We start from the raw sequence: 21,067 nt of genomic DNA, 5'->3' as shown, positions 1-21,067 counted from the left end.
CAACTCATCTCTGGGAACATTAATTAGCAAATTGCTTCTGTGTGAGACACTAGTAGAAAACTTTGCATTTCCTTTATCACGCCCCAGTAGCAGTAATTAAAAGCAATCAAACCTTAGTAATTCCCAGGAGATGACCTTTATGGTCTTTGTCGCAATGGCTGACGGGGCTCCCCAGCCTCAGGACATCATTTGCCCTATAAGAACCAGGGCTTTGCCCCATTCAAATTGTACACACTCACCCAGTGTAGTGCCCTCAAAGTCTCCCTCTCTAAGTCCTCCTTGCTGGCCGAAGATGCAGTACATTTGAAGCTCTCTTTCCCCATGGACTGCTCTACTCTCCTGGATAAGCAAATATTTCCCCCCACATACTCTATTCCAATCTCTGGCTAATTTTCTAGGACTCTGTGTGTCCATGCAAAACATTTAAAATTGATTCTTGTGTGTGTGTGTGTATTTATTTTTCCTCTTTAAATAAAAATACTCCTTTATTTAAGATCACCAGTCTCATCGCTGCCTTGGGGAGAGGACCCTGTAAATATTGGTGGAGTTTCCCACTTGTTACCCCTCTAGAATAGCCCACTCCTTGCTGCTATTTCCCCTATTTTCAAGGAACCATTTTTGGTAACAAGAGTGCCCTGACAGGCATCCAAGTTGTGTGTGAGCCCAAAGAAAATTGCGCTAGGAAATACCAACATGGAAAAAAAGTGGGATGTAAAAGGAGAACTGTGGCAGTTTGAAAATTTTTAAAGAATAGTGTTGCAATGAGAAGAGAGAAGGGATCTTACCATTTAGAGGGAATGTAATTATAATCTAAGCTAATATAATAGTTAAGGGGATTTTACATTGAGTATATGGGATAATGAGAAGGGGTAAACAGATATCTCAATGAGGTATCCTATATAAGATATATGACATAAAACAATGGGTTAGTAGATCAGACTCTACATTATAACATAATATGTGGTGTGTGGTGATGTGTGCTATGCTACATTGGTGGCATAGCATACAACATATATATAATATATTATTGTGATATATACTATATTGATAGTGTATTTGATGGAGTATATGTTTAAAAGAAAAGAAATAGAATAAGTTTAAAGTAAGAGATAGGGCGATCCTTGCTATATATTATATTATATTAGTATGCTATATTGATTTGAGATATACTATATTGATAGTAGGTTTGATAGAGGTTATGTAAAAAATAAGAATGTGCTTAGAATAAGAGATATTATGAATTAAAGTTGGTAGGGAAATATAAATGAAATAGATTTAAGTAATAAGAAGGGTTAGGGGTTGGAAAGCTGTTGGAAGTCAATAAGGAGGGGGGAGGAAAAGGGTGAGGGATAGAGCAAGGGGTAAAATGGGATTATTTGTGTCAAATTTGCAAAATTTTCTTTGTTTTACCACTCACTAATAAAAATTTTATTAAAAAAAAAACAAGTTGTGTGTGAGCCCACCAACTCTAAACTCAATATCCTTTAAGGGGAGGAAGCACGTACACAGGCCCTGTTCTCTCCCAAATGGATTTAGCCCAATGCTGATTCCACCTGGCAACCTCCAAATTTATAACAGCTGCAACCAAACCCAAACTTCTTGCCTAATCCCATCTGATACCTGATGCCACCATAACGTATCTTATATCATTGGTAACCTTTCTCCTCGTTGTGTTGATCTTGGAATGAGCAGAAATGGGCTGATATTCTAGACTTACTTATCATTAATTATCTTAGGAAATTCTGCATTGTAAGGCAAATCCCTTCATAGACCTGGAAGGTTAATTATTGCCCAGCAGACTCTGGTCTTTAAACATTGCCTGAATTTTGATTGCCCTCAGGAAGTCAAAGAACTGAAACACTGTCAAGGGAGTGTTCAGAAGAACCCCAGAAGATCCACCTTCCTATCAGTGGGCCAGTTTTCAGTTCCTGCAGCCTTACCTTAATTTCTCAGTTTAATATTAAACAAGACAAATAAGTGGGTACTAGATCAAATCAAGCCAGAATTCTCCTTAGAAGCTAAAATGACAAGACTAAAGCTATCGTACTTTGGTCACATCATGAGAAGACAAGATTCTCTGGAAAAGTCAATAATGATAGGAAAAGTGGAAGGCAGCAGGAAAAGAGGAAGACCTAAAACGAGGTGGCTTGACTCAATAAAAGAAGCCACATCCTCCAGTTTGCAGGATCTGAGTAGGTCTGTTCGAGAAAGAACGTTTTGGAGGTCTTTCATTCATAGGGTCGCCATAGGTCGGAAACGACTTGACGGCACATAACACTCATTAAACATGTTCTCTCTCTTCTGCAATCCTAGACAGAATATGGTCTGAGAAGTCATGGAGTTGACCAGAAGACATCTCTGTCTTCACATGTGAACTTCGAGATAACTGTTTCTTTAATATAATCTTCCAATCCTTCAACTAACAGCTCAATCCCGAAAGCCTCAGTCCTGGATGAGAACACTGCTGGTTTAACCATCTTGTGTTGACTGGTTTGTGGCTATCTAGTGCTTCTAGTCGCCTGAAATAGCAAACTTGACCCACAATCAACTTGGTTGCGGCAGTCCTGTTTCCAAGCACCAGTTAGTTGGTTACACAGGTGTTTCTTGGTTCTGAGAAGTCCTGCTCTAGCCTTCTGCCACCAAAGACCTTTGAGTCACAGTCATTCCATGATCAACAAAGGAGATCCCGTGTGAAATTAGACATTTTGTGGGATTTTCTTATACACAGAACTTCTATGGACAGTTCATTATCAGAACTTGCTTGAGAAGCTAGCAGCAAATGGCTACAAACTGCAGCCCAGAGAAAGGATCTTCAGGAGTATACATATAGATTAAGATCTGAACTGAGAAAATAATCCTTGAGTTGAGAATAGTGGCATACTAAATATAAAATAGTATGAATATTCTCATCTGCAAAATGTTCAGAGGTAGGCTAGAGAGCATGGAAGAGCCACATCTTCTTTCACAAGAGGGAATGGATTGCCTGCAATTTCCTGACACTCATTGCAATTATTGACACTGTTTCCTGACACTCACTAGTGCTGCCTCTGCCTAGGACGTTCCAGGTGTATAGATTCTAAAGTGAGAAGGAAGCTCACTGCCTTTGTGAGCAACATGGCCCTAGCATGGCCATAGTGTTTGACTGGGCCCTTGGAAGGAGATTGTTGTTACTCACTTTGGTTCACAGACAGCCAGTTTGGTGTAGCGGTTAAGAGCATGAGACTCTATTCTGGAGAGCTGTGTTTGATTCCCCACTCCTCCACTTGAAACCAGCTGCGTGACCTTGGGCTACTCATGGCTCTCTGGCGCTCTCTCAGCCCCATACACCTCACAAGGGTGTTTGTTGAAGGGATAATAATAACATACTTTGTAAACCACTCTGAGTGGGCATTAACTTGTCCTGAAGGGTGGTATATAAATTGAATGCTGTTGTTGTTGTTATGTGGGGAAAAGATGGGCTTTGCACTCAAAAATATCTCAGTATGATTGATTTTTTACCTGTTATGTTGAGCCTTATTTCTCACACTACCTTCATGCTGGATTCAATTCATTTACATAAAAGAAACACAAATAAGAAAGTCACACAGACAATGAGTGACCCTGTAATTAGATGTTTTCCACCAGGCATTGTTTCATGCCGAAAAGTGGATATTTTGTGATGAGTGTGGCTGTTAACAAAGGAGTCCAGGTTGAAGGTGTAATGGTTTCAGCATAAAAATGTCAGGATTGCCAAATGCTACAACTAGCAAGAGGCAGGTAAAGGCTTGAAACAGCAGCAGGAAGGGAGGATGATTGACAAGACTCTTCCCCCTTCTGTGGCTAGCCTGAAATAGAATGGCAGTTGTTGTTAGAATGATGAGTTGACAGTTGGTGCAACCAGAAGGAGGGGTTAACAGAGTAAACAGAAGAGAACAGAGCTGAATCCTGGCATGTGACCAGAAAGGTTCATACAGAGTGTCCTCTGTATGAGGAAGAAAGGGAAAAGTATACCCTTACAGTAAAACCTAAAGTTTATGAAGCAATTTTAGACTTTGTACTAAAGTGGGACAGACAGCACTACATTTTTCTGAGACACAAGAGATCTGGGAACTAGTAGTGGTCCAAGCAAGTGAGGAGAAAGAAGTCTCCCCTTCAGCCAAAGGAAATGCTTATAGCTTTGGCATAACTATAACACCTGTCTGGTATCTGGAGGGGTTTTTAACTCAGTGGAGTATCCTGAGGTCTGCAGTAAAAGGGAAGACGTGCTGTGGGTGCATAAATTGGAGCATCTATCTGTGAAGGGGTGACAAAGGAGGAACTGTCCTTCAAACAGATTAATCTGATGACACCAACCTCTCTCATCTAAGTCAGTCAACATAATAAATTCAACCAGACCAAGTGTTTTATGCCTTGAGGAAGTAATCTGTGTAAAAACCACCTACTTACTGAAGTTTTTAACTACCTGCCTACCTATCTTTTAAACTTCAATAAGCCTAGTCTGCCAGCTTCATTTCTAAGGGAAACGTAAACCCGTGTTCTTCCCTCTATTTAAACTTGGCTGTGTAAAATCACAACATATACATTCCTTAAGGATGGGTCAATACAGAAAGTTAAAGCTTCAGATGCTTTGGGAGGAAAAATTTACCTCAGCATAGGGGAAGGAGAGCACAAGCTTGAGACGGCAAAGGCTTTATGATAAAAGGCTTTTCCCAAGAAGTAAAAAATGTTACATAGCTTTCACAAACACACAACAGATAACTACCTAGCACTACATTTCAAGAAGGAACAGTGAAGCGGATCTCTACTGCAACAAGAAAGGTAAGCAGTTAGTTGCTGGGGAGAATATATAATCTGAATTAATGCTCTGAATACCTGATCTTGTCAGATTTCAAAAGCTAAGGAGAGTAATTGGATGGGAGTACTCCAACAAAAACCAGGGTGGCAAAGGCCGGCAATTTGCAAACCAGTTCTGCTGGTCACTTGCCTAGAAGCCATCTGGGTGACCTTGGGCTAGTCACAGTTCTCTGGAGCTCTCTCAGCCCCACCCACCTCACAGGGTGTTTTGTTGTGGGGATAATAATGGCATACTTTGTAAACAGATCTGAGTGGGTGTTAAGTCATCCTGAAGGGCGGTATATAAATTGAATGTTTTTGTTGTTGTTATGTAAGTTCTAGTGTAGAAACTTTTATCCTTAGAGACTTTCAGAATATTACCTTCTTCTAGAATAGGACTGAAGTTTTGTGTAGAGTTTGGAGATGCCTGAAAGAAAGAAGAGGTAAGAATTGACAGTATTACAGATTGAGAATTCTCCCCCAGTTCTATGGTGAGCAAGAATAACACTTCACCATCCTTTCTTCCCTCTTCTTCTCCTCCTTACCCAGGGCCAAGCTAAAAGTGACGAATGACACTTGAATGGCAAGTTTACTTCTCCCTGTTCACTTGCCCTCCACTCAATCCACTTGCCGTTCAAGTGTCATTCGTCATGTGTAGCTTGGCCCTCAGAGATAACTCAGGAATTATCCTTCCTCGAAGCAACATCTCTTCTCACAAACCCCACTAGCTCTCTCTCTCTCTCTCTCTCTCTCTCTCTCTCTCTCTCTCTCTCTCTCTCTCTCTCTCTCTCTCTCTCTCATTTGCACACAGAGTGTGCAAATACAGAGTGTCCTCTGTACAGAGAAAACCCTTTCTTTTTGCTCAGAAAAAACTGTCTATGAAGAATTTATCATTAAGTAGGAATACAAGTGGAGGAAATCTTGTGAGCTTTACAATTCAAAAGTTCTGCCCAGGGTTTTTTTTCTGGGAAAAGGGGGTGGAACTCAGGATTGCACAATGACGTCACTTTGGGTCAGCTGGAAGAAAGGAGGAGTTTTTTAAAGTTTAAATTGCCCTCGGCGAAAATGGTCACATGGCTGGTGGCCTCACCCACTGATCTCCAGACAGAGGGGAGTTTAGATTGCCCTCCGTGCCCCTTGACGTGGAGGGCAATCTAAACTCCCCTGTGTTTGGAGATCAGGGGTGGGGCCACCGACCATGTGACCATTTTCAAGAGCTGCTGGAACTCCATTCCACTGTGTTCCAGCTGAAAAAAAGCCCTGGTTCTGTGCAACTATGATGGTGAAAAAGAGAAACACTTCACCATCCTTCCTTCCCACTTCTTTCCATCCTTTCTCTGAGGTAATCCAGGAATGATAATTCCTCGAGCAAACCTCTCTTTTCACAAAGCCTAATCACACACAACCCACTCCTTTTTTTGCTCATAAAATGAAGCTGTGAAGAATCCTGCATTCAGTAGGAATGCAAGTGGAAGAAAACCTGTGACAAGCAAGATCAAGGTAGAATGGAGCTTGGGTTTGTGTAACCACTCTGTCAAACAGTGCAGATTAAGAACTTCTCTGCCATTACTGAATTGGTTCCAGGTTTTGAGGAAGCCCTGGATGATGCTAATTCTGAAAGTCCAAAACCTCACAGCAACTTGTTTGGTACACATTTTGCAGGTACAGTCACTTGCATCCAGCTATAATGCAATTTTTTTTGACAGGTAAAGTTTGGGATGTCAGCTGCAATCATGCAACCCTTTCCTGGCATGCAGCAAAGCTGCTTAAACCAGGGGCCACTGATTGCCATGCTGGAAGGAGGGAGGCAGCACCAACCCTCACTTCCAAATATAGGTTGGCTGGGTGGGGTGGAGTAAGGGCCTTAGGAGGTCACTCCGCTCTCCCCAGCCACAGTTGTGTAAGTTGCTCGACCCACCCTCCTCTCCCTGTATTGGTGCAGGATTAGCCAGCTGCTATTCCCAGAGCCAGGTAGGAATTTTTTCCTCCCTTTCTAATTGGACACAGGGAAGGGTTTTTTGTCTACCTTGCACCAATTTCAGGGATTGAGGTTATTGGCTAAGGGTGGTGCTGGTTAGCAATGTCATGGCAGGTTTGAGTCTGACATAGGGTGCGGGCTGGTGAGCACCCTTGGTGCTTCCTTATTGATGGGAAAAGGGGCCTGCCCAAAGGGTCGGTACTGTTTTGATGGCTGCCAGCTGCAGGGGCAGATTGCCTTCAGGAATGCCCGCTTGCAAGTCCTTCTCTCACTGCTGTATGGCTGAGGTGTTAAGGAGCTTAAAGGGGAGGTGACCAAGTTGCCTGGCCAGCCGGGTCTCCACCATCCATAGGATGGGTCGCACCTAGGGCTTCAGGGCTCGTCCAGACAGGTCAAGGCAGCAGTCCATGGGGGACCCCCTGGCTTGACCTGTACCGCTTTAGGCCCTTGCTGCTGATTGGCTTGTTTTAGTTGTATAAAGTTAATAAAGTGGCCCTTAGATCCAATTTGGTGTATGTCTCTTCATTCTGACTAGGGTGGCAATATGAGATTACGAGCCAGATCCATGGAGACCTTACAGTATCCTTAAAAGAAGGAACCATCTGGAAAAAGCCAGCCATGCAGTATGTACCCAAATGATTTGACCAGTAATGGAACACTGCCACATTACTTTGGCCTGCCTAATGGATAAACCACATGGAGAGGAAGATGAGGGAATGTAACTTTAGTGATGCGTCTTTCAGTTTCATCAACATTTGATAATCAAATCATCTGATTAACCCTGAATTTCATCCCCTACCTTTTTGGCTTGAAATCTTCCCTTCGGGGCAAGGAGCACAATTGTAGCAGCAAAATTTCTCCCCTTCCTTCTTCTTCTTATGGTAGCCAGGGTTGCAGTGGTCATTGCACACAGAGAGGGGTGCCACCTATTGAAAAAATGAATAACTTTTACAGTGGGAGACGTGAGGCATTATTGTGCCCTTGCTGAGGTGTGAAGAAGCAAGTCAGCAAAACTGACCATTCTACTTGCTACAACCCTTCCCCAACTGCAGTGCATATTTTTACCATCTATTTTATTATTTTTTGTGATTCAGTGACATGAAATTGCCTACTTAATCCAGCATATCCTTCCAGAGATTGGGTTATTCATCATGACTCCCATGCAAATTGACCAACATTTAAAGAAGGCGTCAGTCATAGATGAGAGAGATAGGGCCAAGCTACAAGTGACGAATGACACTTGAACGGCAAGTGGATTGAGTGGAGGGCAAGTGAACAGGGAGAAATACACTTGCCGTTCAAGTGTCATTTGTCACTTGTAGCTTGACCCGAAGATAGGTAGAGAGAGCCTATGGATTTTACGGACATGGACTAGCCCAGTGGAGTCACATAGCTTGGGAAAAGCTCCTTTTGGCCTGGATGGATACTTTTTACAACTAAAAAGCAAGATGTTAGTCAATTTCATAGACATGGTAAAATATCTGTGAAGCCATTCCACCAATAAGGACATCTCCTGGCTGGTACCACTCATGTGGAACAGGGAGAGGATCCTTCATGAGACATTTGGTGGCATCTGCTTTGTATGAGATGGGAGGTAGAAGCAGCAGCAGCAGCACTAGTTCCAGCATCCTGCCAGCAAACCATATCTTTCCTGTTCTTGTTACAGCCTCATACAGTCTTCATCGGGCTACCTTAAATGGTGGCTGGGTCTAAAAGGAAATCAATTTGTCATGTTGAGGCCTGAGCAACACAAAATGCAAGTCAGTTCAGAGCAAAAATCTTCTGATAACATATCTGGCTTAAAGGGGCAAAATGTCGGCGATCAAATCGACATTTAGAGATTTCCTCCTCCCATCAGCCAACAGTTCAGTGAATTTATCACTATTTCCATGTTGATTGTTTTCTAGAACCTTCTGAAAGCCTACGGGCCGTTTGGAATACAGATCAATACAGTTATTTGGGCAATTCCAGGGAGAAATAATTACTTGCAGACCCAGCTGCAAAGAGGGGAGAGGGAGGGAGAGGCAGAAAGAACAGACATGTAAACAACATGTTGGGGTTAACAATTGTCCACAACTTTATTGATTACAGCTTTCAGAACTTTGGGAAAGCATAGGGTAATAGAGCCCAGCATTGGTCGACCCTCCTGCCAGCAAGCAAGAAAACTCCTTTTCCAGCATGCCTTCTGGGGGATGTCATGGGATGTCAGGATATGTGTTTCCATATGGCACATACCAGTGTGTGGTTCCCCTATCACCTGGTAGTGAGGGTGTCCTGACAGGCCCCCAAACTGGGTGTGTTTCCACCAACCCTCACCTCAACATTAACGTGTGTTGCTATTGTTTCTTGCAAGTCGAGCCGGAACCAGGGAGAAAAGTCCCCAGATGGACCCGACAAGTCAAGGGGCTGGCTATCAAACTTTTTATTTCATTAATATAACTTCATCACGGGTCATAAATTTAATCCATCACACATCTGTAACAAAATGAACCTTCTAATTGACTTGTTCAATTAACATCAAAGAATCATTGTGTTATGTCGTAGATCAGAACTCACCCAGTGGCACACTTGAATTCTCTTGAGTGTCAGTGTTTGGCGCACCCCACATTCTGGCCATGTGCAAAACTCTCAGATACACACTAGCTTATATATTCAACTGTGCTCACTCAGGGTGACTCTCGGTTGGGTTATTTATTATACCATTGTGTACGGACTTTGTTGGCCATCTTTTCAGTCACAACAACTATAACTATTATGGATTGTGGATGCTTTGTAGGATTTTTAGATATTTATTGAGTAGGATTGTATTGTATTTATTATATAGAATAGCACTTTGCACTTTGCACATATTTATAAAAGATTCAATACATCATACGAATTGTTACAGCTCTATCTTGTATTTACTTCCGGATTCTGGGTTTCCATTTTGTGTATGGTTTATTTTCTGGGAGAGTTTCTTTGGTTGTTGCTTATTCTGGTTTAAGCTAGGCGAGTTACCAAACTGTATTTACTTATACTGAGGAAGAGAAGAGTAAAATCTTTTCAGATATCCCATCCATTATGAGAGATATTAGTGCCCCACAGAAGGAGGATTGGGACACCTTACGCTTCCTCCAATTGAAGACTGCTAAGTTACAACTCCATGCAGCAACTTTGTATGAGTATCATCAGGCACAACAAATCCCCAGGGGACTTAGGATACAAAAGCCCCCGGTCATGTTGACAGATAAGGAGGTGTTTAGGTCAAAGTGGGCAGCTATACTAAACAAGTACTCATTTGACCTTATTGTACTGTTGGTTGAAACTGGTCAACAGGAGCATGAAATGGTTAATAAGGAAGTCCAAAAGGAGAGCAAGTTGCTTAAGGTACCACTACCAATGAGGAATATGATAGTAAACTAAAAGAACTGGAAAAGTCAGTTAAAGATTTTGAACGCAAACTCAGGGATACTAAGATCAAAAAAGTTCAAGCGGGATGCCCATGACTATTCCACCGGGCAGGTTTACATCTGGTGGGATCAATCAGACATAGGAAAGAAAATGCATATTTCTTGGGCAAAGAAAATGCATATTTCTTGGGCATATCCTCTTGAATGTCTATCTGATCTAGACACCTCTGAACCATCCATTCAGGACACCTAAGGACACGAGGGCACCAGTTCCAAACAGCCCCAAAGCAGGACGATTAAGATGGGACAGAGAGCCCCCTTTTTAGGCAGAGGAATGAATCGCCAGTACAATCAAGGGAGACAGAGGATCTAGTGTTTAATCTGTCCTAGTGCTTAATCTGTAGTCTGATTAGTCCGTAATTACAACTGCTCCTCCTTTTTCAAATTCTTAAATCGTACCTGGATTGTACCTAAGGCTGTTTAGTGCATTTCTTTCAGTGCGGGTGAGGCTTTGTTGTGAGAGATGTTTTTTCTTCCATCTTCCCTTCCACCTTCTGACTGGGATATAGGGACTCAAGAATCTCCATTCCTACTTGGATCTGATGAAGGGAATTTCACTCTTGAATTCTTATAGCAGAAAAAACACAGGCTCTCTAAGTCAGCAATACAGCCAATCTTTTCTTAATTCAACAAAATGATAAACAACAGTGCACAATATAGAAGTGTGAAAAATAAATTGATTACATCATCATCACTGTTAAATCCATAACATCCAATGTGCATAGTCATTCATCTAGACTGAGAATATACAAACCACAACACATAAATTCAAATAAACTTAAAGCTCTAAGTGATGAAAGACAGATATTAAAGCTACAATTCTCCAGTAATTTCAATTAGCAACTGTGTGCAAGTCTCTCATGGAGGGTAGTAATTGCAGTTGTCTTCCAGCTCTCTCCAAGCTGCAGAGATTAGACAAACGTCCCATCGGCCCGACAATCCGCTAGCTTATAATGATTGTTTCGCATAAATATGCCTCAGCTTTCTCAAGGGCACAGGGAATCAATCAGTAAAGTATTCAGTTCAGACACATAGTATTAGCTCCCTGACGGACATGTTGACCGTGAAATGTAAGGCAGCCCCTCTGCCTCTGTGACATTGTACGGGCAGCCAATAAGTTCAAAATACCAGGCCGGCCAATCAGGCATGAGGAGGCCAGCCTCCTGCAGTGCACGCCTAGATGGTGGATGGGTGGGGAGCAGTATTATTATTCTTATTACTATTATTATTATTCAAATTACACTTTCAAATTTGTTGTGGGGATAATAATAACATACTTTGTAAACCACTCTGAGTGGGCATTAAGTTGTCCTGAAGGGTGCTATATAAACCAAATGTTGTTGTTGTTATGCTTTGGGGCTGTCAATTTTGTGTTTGCTCAGGATATAAGCATAATGATAGAATGGCCAACCTAACTGCTGGCATAGACCCGCAGTCTCTTCTAAAAAGACCAAAAAAATATTAGGTATCACAGATGTTGCTATTTTTTTCTCCTTATTAGTTCTTCTCTCCTGTTCAGCTCAGGTCTCAACACAATAAGGTAGTATTTAGGGGAAAAGATACAGCTGAGCAGTCCAGCACTGGACATCAAGATAGAAAAGATCTCCACAGCTACCATGTATTTCCCTTTGATGCTCACATAGGTTGGAACAAAAGACAACCAAACACTGCAAAATATCAACATGCTGAAGGTGATGAACTTGGCTTCATTAAAACTGTCAGGCAACTTCCTGGCTAGGAAAGCCACAGCCAAGCTGATGATGGACAGAAGTCCCAAATAGCCCAGAACAATATAAAACATGAGGACAGACCCTTCATTACATTCTGCTACGATCTCTTCAGTCAGTGACAATGAGTCCAAATCTGGGAATGGGGGTGAGGTTGCCAGCCACACCACACAAATGCCTGCTTGAACAAAGGAGCAGGAAAGGACAACTGAGTTGGCCAGTCTTTTCCCTACCCACTTCCTTGTGCTGGACCCTGGTCTGGTGGCCATGAAAGCTACAACCACAGTGATGGTTTTGGCCAAGACACAAGAAACAGCCACTGAGAAGATGATGCTGAAAGCAGATTGTCGGAGGAAGCAGGTCACCTTTTTTGGATGTCCAAGGAACAGTAAAGAAGAGAGGAAGCAGAGCAAGAGAGTGATGAGAAGGATGTAGGTGATGTCCCGGTTGTTGGCTTTGACAATGGGGGTGTCTTTGTGCTTAATGAAAGTACATAACACAACGGCTGTGATCAGAGCTAAAGAAATAGCTATGGAAACCAAACTAATTCCCAAAGGTTCTTCAAAAGACAGAAAGCTTATTTTTTTGGGAATGCAGCCATCTTGGTCCTTAGTTGGATATTGATCATTTTGACATTTGATGCAATCATCGGCATCTGGAAAGCAGATGGACATTTCATTGGTAGTTGATACAAGATACCATGTGACTGGTGTTTTGTGACCAGATTTTTTGTGGGAGCAATGTAGGAAACTGTATTCATGTTCAATATCTACTGCTGATGGCTGTTACAGTGATATTCCAAATAAACAGTTTAATACCCTGCACAAGTTATTACCATGATTATTGTTGCTGTGACTGTTTTTGCTATTATTTTATATTGATTTTATCTATTTGCTTTTTTATGCTGATGAAGTATGACTTTGGGTTCTAGTATTAGCCTCCAAAGTGAGCCTTACAACCTGAGATTTCGGTCCCAGTATCCAGAGGAGTTAGCTGTGTTAGTCTGTAGTAGCAAAATAGAAAAGAATCCGGTAGCACCTTTAAGACTAACCAACTTTACTGTAGCATAAGCTTTCGAGAACCACCATTCTCTTTGTCAGGTGCATGTCCCAGTATGATGGTGAACAAGAGAAACACTTCACCATCCTTCCTCTCCTCATATTATCCTCCTTACTCAGATATAGCCCAGGAAAAATAATTCTTTGGGGCAACCACACAAAGCCCATTCACCCCCTTTCCCCCCAGTTTGGTATAGTGGTTAAGAACAGCACAACTCTGATTTGGAGAACTGGATTTGATTCCCCATTTCTCCACTTAAAGCCAGCTGGGTGGCCTTGGGTCAGTCACAGCTTCTTGGAGCTCTCTCAGCCTCACCCATCTCACAGGGTGATTGTTGTGAGGATAACAATAACACCTTGTAAACCACTCTGAATGGGTGTTAAGTTGTCCTGAAGGGCGGTATATAAATCAAATATTCTGGTTTGCTGAGAAAATGAAGCTATGAAGGATTGAACGTTCAGAAGAAATGAATGTAAGTGGAGAAAAACGTGTGAGAAGTGGAATCAAAGGCAGAGTTTAGCTTTGGTATGTAACCTCTCTTTCACACAGCAAAGGATAAGGACTTTTCTGCCATTACTGAATTTGAGGATGATTCTCACAGGAGTGCAATATTTGACAGGTAAAATTCAGGATGCCAGGTGCAGTATTATGAGATTACCAAACTGGATCCTGGGAGTAATTAAAATATTCTTAATTAAAACAGTTTAAATTAACCCTTAAAAGAAAAGACCATCTGGAAAAAGCCAATCCTGCAGTGTGTTTCTTGTACCCAAATAATTTGATCAATGATTGGACATTGACAATATTCTTTTCTGGGCAAATCGCTCCAAAGTGTGGTGGCTTTATACCCCAAGCCTTATTGAATGTGATGGATTACCAAAATCCTTTCCCACCATAAATGCCAACTAAGTTTCCCAGGTATCAGTTTTAGAGAGTCAAAGCTCCATTTCTAGAGGAGTTAGCCGTGTTAGTCTGTAGTAACAAAACAGTAAAGAGTCCAGTATTGGACTCTTTATTATAAAGCTCCATTTGTAAGTGAAATGGAGGTTTGACTCTCGAAAGCTCATACATGTGAAATTTAGTTAGTTTTTATGATACTATTGGACCCAAATCTTGATCTTTGAGTGTTAGCCAACATGGCTACCCGCTCGAAACTAAGATCCTTTTCAAACCAACTTCTGACAAAGCTTTTTAATATAAAAATACTTTGGCCTGCATGATGGATTCATTTCACTGAAAGAGTTGAGTGAACGTAACCCTACTGATGCTTCTTTGCCTCAAAATTTAACAATCAAACTGTCAGGTTATTCCTGAATGACATCACCTACCCTTTCGACTTGAAATCTTCCCTTCTGGGCAAGGAGCACAACTGTAGCAACAAAATTTCTCCCCTTCCTTCTTTTTCTTACGATAGCCAGGGTTGCAGGGATCATTACACACAGAGAGAGGCACCACCTATTAAAAATGAATGGATTTTCGGGAGGGAGACAAAACATTATTGTGCAGTTGCCGAGGTGAGAATAAACAAGTGAAAAAAATTGTGCTTGCTATGATCAGTTTTTCCTTCCCCACGTATAGCATATTTTTAACTGTCATTTTATTACTTCATGCATTCTGTCCCTCAATAGACAGTAGTCTATTGCCACCCCAGTCGGAATGAAGAGGCAGACACAGGAGTTGGAACTAAAGGGCCACTTTATTAATATAACATCAACCATTAAATACGGCAAGGGCAAACTAGCGGTACAGGTCAAGCCACGGGGTCACCCCTGGACCACCGCCTTGACCTGTCTGGGCGAGCGCCACAGCCCCGGGTAGGAGCCATCCATGCAATGGCTTTTCCCCGGCCAGCCAGGCAAAATGGTTCCCCCCTTCAAGCTCCTAAAGCCTCAGCCGTACAGCATGAGGGAAGGACTTACACATGGGGTTCACTGCAGGCAGTCTCCAGGTGGTGGTAGCCGTCACAAGCATACCATCCGCTCCTGGTAGACCCCATTTCCCCACCAATGGGGAATTGCCAAGGGGTGCTCACCGGCCCGCTCCCTATCCCCAAACTCTCTCCTGCCAGTGACTTACAACGATGCACCACCACTGCCAATTACCTCAAACCTCTGCCTGCAGTGCAAGGTAGGCGAAAAACCACCTCTCCCACCTTGCCAATATGGGGAGAGGAGAAAAAATTCCTACCTGGCTCTGGGAACAGCAGCCGGCTAATCCTGCACTACTACAGGGTGAGGTGGGTGGGCCGAGCATGCAGAGCAACTGCCAGCAGGGAGGGCGGAGCCGTCTTCTGAAGGCTTTGTCTCCGCCCCCCCAGCTATATCCCCATATGCCTGGGAGATGTCTCTGCCTGCTTCTCCTTCCGAAGTGGCAAAGTACGGTCCCCAGCTCAAGCCACTGTGTGGCAGCCGGGAGTACCGCATTGTACCTTGGCCTCTTCTAAATCCTGCTTAGTGGGGATATATAATTTGATTGTCAGTGACCCAATCCTCCAACTTTTGAAGAAAATATTTTTCATAAAGTTTTGACACTGTATCAATGATAGAGATAGGCACGAACAGCAATACGAACAAAAAAAAAAGCCACAAACAGCCCAATCTGCTGTTTGTGAACAAGCTGTTCATGAGGCCCCATTCTAAATGAACAGGTGGTTGTTGCAAGCCTCGTTCGTTTCTGTTCGTCAAGCCAGACAGTCTGGCACCTGCTATCAATTCTCATGGCAACTCAGGCAGGGATTGTCTGAACTCTGTCTGAACTCCTGCTGTTGCCCTGGAAACCCCAATCTAAGCCCAATTTAGCTTGATAGGCAGGCCTTCCTTCCAAGTGTGGAGCTCTAAATTTGTTACAAGAGGAAAAGACCAGGGGGAGGGGGGCTCCCAGCTCTGGCTTTCAGGGAGAGGCAGCTGCTGTTAGAGAGGCATGGTGAGTGCATTGGAGCTTGAACTTTCTCTGTGTGTGGTGGGATAGGGATCTACCCCTTCAGGTTGAGAATAGGGATAGGGATCTACCTCTTCAGGGCAGAATACATGTGAGTCTGTTTACTTGCCATTCAAGTAAAATTTTGTCACTTCTAGCTTGGCCCTTAGATGAAGATGGAAAAGATTCATAAAGTTTGTTGAAATGTACTTGCCAAATATTTCCATGTATCTGGGCATCTAGTTGATGGTCTTGTTAGAGAGGCATGGTGAGTGCATTGGAGCTTGAACTTTCTCTGTGTGTGGTGGGATAGGGATCTACCCCTTCAGGTTGAGAATAGGGATAGGGATCTATCCCTATTCATCAGCTGGAATTTGATGGCCTTGTTAGCCATAGTACAGTCCTTGTAAATTATTCAAGATTTAATCTAATATCTTTCAGTTATTCACCATCTTAGCTGTAAGTATTGAAAGCTCCTTCAAAGCATTATTTGCTTACTCTGTGCTTGTTACTACTTGTGGTAAGTTGTCAGTTTCCACAGTAGGATTTTCCTCAAAATGGAGGGTATCAGCCAGAGGGCATATCGATTTGTGGTAGGGATGTTAAGAATTGTAGCCTCCTTAGTTACAAAATAATCCTCAATTCTTTTCTGCTTGCAAGCAGGAGATGTAACTGAATCTCCTGAATCAAAAAGAGTCCAGTAGCACCTTTAAGACTAACCAATTTTATTGCAGCATAAGCTTTCGAGAATCAAGTTCTCTTCGTCAGATGAGAACTTGCATGCATCTGACAAAGAGAACTTGATTCTCGAAAGCTTATGCTGCAATAAAATTGGTTAGTCTTAAAGGTGCTACTGGACTCTTTTTGATTTTGCTACTACAGACTAACACGGCTAACTCCTCTGGATCTTTGAATCTCCTGAGACATGTATTCACTTGTTTATTCTCATGACTTGGCCTTACAGTTTATGCCAGAAATTTTTCATTAGCCAATTAAATCCTGGGTCTTTGTAATCGACAGTTTGTATCTTCTGAGTTTTGTCATCAACTGCTCTAGTTAACAAATTAACAGAGGCGACAGAAGATGAGAGGTTGTTTTAGATAACTGAATAATTGATTACTTAAGGCTGAGGACAATGACAGCTTTATTAAGTCAGCATTCCTGGCTTGTCTCTGCAGGAGAGGTTCAAGGTAAAATTCAAAATACAAAAGCTGTTTCTAACCTCGAATTAGAGAGACCAGCTGTAGTATACAATTGTAAATCAAATAGCCAATAAAAAGGAGTTGCGTAAGAAAAGATAAGGTGAAATAAAGTCTACTGGTGGAGCATTCTAGTCAGGACTTCTGTCTCAGCACTTACCTGGTTAAAAATGGATTGCCACACAATCATATTCTCATGAATTATGAACTCTTGTCCTTCAGGAGCATCGGGGTTTACTGTTCCAATTTTCAGCCTATGGAAGGACTTGTTGGGGAATGTGACCAGGTTCATTATATCAAATCCATCTCCTTTCTCCCTTTTATCATTAAAAGACAATCTTTCTCCAGCTGAGTTGTTAAATATAATGCCTTGTAGAAAGGAGTGGATCTAGTCAAAAAGCGAAAAAAGAATCACCGGTTTTAAGGCTGAGATTCACCAATGCTACACGTTCCCATTTTTTCAGGATTATCCAGCCTGTTAATAAACATATTTCATTTGGAGAAATGTGCATCATAGAGCGAATGTTTCTTCTCATGCTCCAATTATCACAACAAATAAGAATGTAGAAATGTTGTTTTCAAATACTGCATATATCATTAGATCTGCCGGGGAAAGTTGTATATTCTTTCATTTTATACTAATATATTCATATGGCAACAGAGACATTTCCTTGGTAAAAAATACCTGCCAAGGCTGGAGATCTTCAAGTTCCACTCTTTGATTACCATCCATTGCCTTGTCATTGGATCTGAATAAGTACAGGACATGAATGGCATGTGCTATGCCATAAACTGCATTGTAGATGCTGTAGCTGTGAGCAGTCATACACATCTCAAAGAGAGACCCAGGAAGGCTCTCTAGTCTCTCCTCTCCAGTACAGGTGTCACTGATGTCCACTAGCTCCTGTGAATTTGGATAGAAACAGTCAAATGCTTGCTCCCAGAATTCCTTGAGAAAGCCATCTCCTTGTTTTTTATAAGGTTTTATGTCCTGAAGAAAGTTCTGGAAGCCCTGAGGCTCAATTGAAGGAATAGAGAAGGAAATGGTCCCATGGAAAAACTCAAAATCCCAGGCCCTTTGAAGGCTGCTTAGTGCAAAATCAATTTGAGATGTCATAATCCACACTTTTCTCAATGATGCATTTTCCTTATAACTGGGATTGCCCAGAAAAATAAGGGTGTTAAGTATTGTAAGGGCAACTGAGTCTCCATAGAAGATAAACGTGTTAGCTGTGCTTTCTCTAAAAGGTAAATATGTGGTTAAAAATACATCAGTGACATAATCCATATCATTCCAGTTGTATTTGCTTGGAATTTTCTGTATCAAAGCCAAACAGATTCCATTTTGGGAAAGCAGCGGCTCTAGGACATTCAAGAAACGTTCTCCATTGTCATCATCCACCAAGAAAAGCCCGACCCACATCCAGTGGAAATGGAGAAGTAGCCAGATGACTCCCTTATTCAGATATTCTTCACTTGGGCCAATGAAATAAATGGATGAGGACTGTTTAACTTCTCTCTCTTCTGGGACAAATAAGCCACAAGTGATCTAAAATTAATTGTAACCTATATATTAGACAAGTTAGGAGAACTGATTGAGTGCAATTGACTTATTATTGCATGAATAGTATTGAAAGAAGCTGCAGATTTGTCAAGAGTTAAAATCAAACATGGTTCTGGTTGGTTTATCTCAAACTGTGGGAACATACAGAAATTTCTGGGAGAACAAAGTATTAAAAGTTTTGCATATTATCAAATGAATACATGGAGTTGCCTTTTACTGCTTTAAACCACTGATTTATTTGTCATTGTTGTCTTTGACTGGCAGTGGTTCTCTAGGCATTCAAGCTGAGATCTTTCACATATTATCTGTTAACTGGAGATGCCGGAGATAAACCTGGGACCTTCTGTAAGCAAAGTGTATAATCCAACGTTTACCACCCGCTCATCCCCACTGCCTGCTCCGTGTAATTTTTTTTTTTTACTTGCTTGATGCAACTTTATTTGGATTGCTTCCATTTGCAGATTCACTTCTCTCCATCTTTCTTAACCCCAGAATAAATCCATAAAATAAATATACCTTGTCCAGTCTCTTTTTTCTTATCACAAATATTACCTGTGGAATCTTGTAGACACTAAGGATGTCTGCCATGAGGAAAGAGGTATCAGAGCTCAGACTGCCGATGACAGCTGTTAAGCTTTTGTGGGAACAACATTGGTAGTTTGGAAAATAACGGTGCAATTTATAGAGCAGATCAAAGGTGGTGCGATAGGTCATCCTCATATCATGGTAGCTGTCGTAGATGTGGAACCCAAGAGTGATGTTGGGCAAGATCTGGGGATTTTTGTTGATCTCATTTATGGCAAACACCATGGCCAGGACATGCTGGTGGAACTTTGTCAGCATACTGTAAATCAAAATATGGGAACAATGACACAGAGAGAATACTTGTTTTGAGAGATGGGTCTTTTTATTGTGCGTTGGAATAATAAATGTGAAGAAGTTTGCCAATATGCATATGTGTATATAATTATACATATGTTTGAATACTATGATGTAGCATTCAGTCTGGTATCTCACAAACCGAATTTGTCGAGATATATATTTTAACTCACAACTACATATAATGGCTAATTTTTTTGGCTTGATTATGAGCCAAAAGAAAAGTCATCCCTCTTGGCAGTGACTATGTTGTTGCAGGATAATTGAAAATGAGCTACACTAAACAGTGTTAAATGTAGGCATGTGTAGCATGACTTTTTGATACAATGATTCTAATCGGGGTTCTACAAGAATGTCTGAGGGCGAAGCTACAAGTGACAAATGACACTTGAACGGCAAGTGTATTTCTCCCTGTCCACTTGCCCTCCACTCAATCCACTTGCTGTTCAAGTGTCATTTGTCACTTGTAGCTTCGCCCTCAGTCTATAAAAGTTTGGTGGGAGTGTTATTGCTCTCTGGTGCCCTCAGAACTAGAAGAGTTCTTCAGCGCAATCCTAAAGAGAGTTACTCCAGTTTAAGCCCAATGGACTTAGACTGGAGTAACTATCCTTAAGATTGTACTGTTAGTGCATGAAGGATACTGTCTACAGTAGAACAGCAGGATTATTGCCCGGTGGCACCTTAGAGGCAAACAAGATTTTCAGGATGTAACTTTTCAAGAATGAGAGTTCTGTTCTTCAGACACAAGTAGGAATGAACATTCCTGAGCCTTTATATTGGAGTCAGAGTTGGTATTCAATAGAATCAAATTATTCAAATCAGAGTTGTACAAGAATGTCTCTGTCTATAAATGTTTGGTGCACATGTCATTCTTCTCCAGTGTCCTCCAGAAGAGGAAGAGTTCTTCTTACTGGATAAAGGTTGTAGCTGAGTAGCTATGTAGGTCTGTAGTAGAACAGGATTACAGTTCAATGCCATCTTAGAGATCAACAAGATCTTCAAGGTATAGGATTTCTGGGTTGGATATAAAAGCACAGGGATCTCCATTCCTGCATGTGTCTGAAGAAGGAAACTCTGAATCTCGAATGCTTACACCCCGAAAAGTTTGTTCATCTCTTAAGTTGTCTCTGGACTATACTCCTGTTGACTTAGTGGATGGAGACAGGCTAGATGTACTGCAAACGAGGCAGAATATAAAAAATTACAAATGAGGTTGACCAAGAGGAGCAGTGGAATGGAACTTCTTTCCACTTTCCTTCTTTGAACATCTTTTCCCCTACTATAGACCAAAGTCAAGGTACAGGATTAGGCCAAGTTCAAAAGAGAAACAAAATAATTACTTACTATGGATCTTTATACAACTCCTCAGAAGGATGTCGACTGAAGTCAATTTCATGCAAATGGTAACCTATCTGAGTAAGAACTCCACCAATAAGGAAATCTCCAGGCTGGTACCACTCATGTGGAACAGGGAGAGGATCCAT

General features: G+C 41.8%; 1 protein-coding gene across 1 annotated transcript; it reads right to left on the bottom strand.

The window, feature by feature from the left end:
• Positions 1 to 11,719: 11,719 nt before the first annotated feature.
• LOC129339850 (vomeronasal type-2 receptor 26-like) lies at positions 11,720 to 21,067 on the bottom strand. Its single transcript, XM_054994425.1, has 6 exons — positions 20,928 to 21,067; positions 19,257 to 19,548; positions 17,826 to 18,689; positions 17,301 to 17,528; positions 14,354 to 14,480; positions 11,720 to 12,621 (listed from the first exon to the last, which is right to left on the bottom strand). The coding sequence occupies exons 1-6, from the start codon at positions 21,065 to 21,067 to the stop codon at positions 11,720 to 11,722; spliced, it is 2,553 nt and encodes an 850-aa protein (XP_054850400.1).

This window comes from Eublepharis macularius, chromosome 12 (genome assembly GCF_028583425.1).
Source record: "Eublepharis macularius isolate TG4126 chromosome 12, MPM_Emac_v1.0, whole genome shotgun sequence".
In the NCBI taxonomy this organism is placed as follows: domain Eukaryota; kingdom Metazoa; phylum Chordata; class Lepidosauria; order Squamata; family Eublepharidae; genus Eublepharis; species Eublepharis macularius.
Note: the sequence above shows the minus strand (reverse complement) of the source record. Positions and strands in the feature narration are given on the sequence as shown.

Coding starts and splice junctions, on each gene's coding strand:
- LOC129339850 (XM_054994425.1), bottom strand. CDS start 21,067: ATGGATCCTCTCCCTGTTCCACATGAGTGGTACCAGCCTGGAGATTTC. Junction 18,690..19,256: donor GTGTCTACAAGATTCCACAG/GTAATATTTGTG, acceptor AATTAATTTTAG/ATCACTTGTGGCTTATTTGT. Junction 17,529..17,825: donor AAGATCTCCAGCCTTGGCAG/GTATTTTTTACC, acceptor CTTTTTGACTAG/ATCCACTCCTTTCTACAAGG.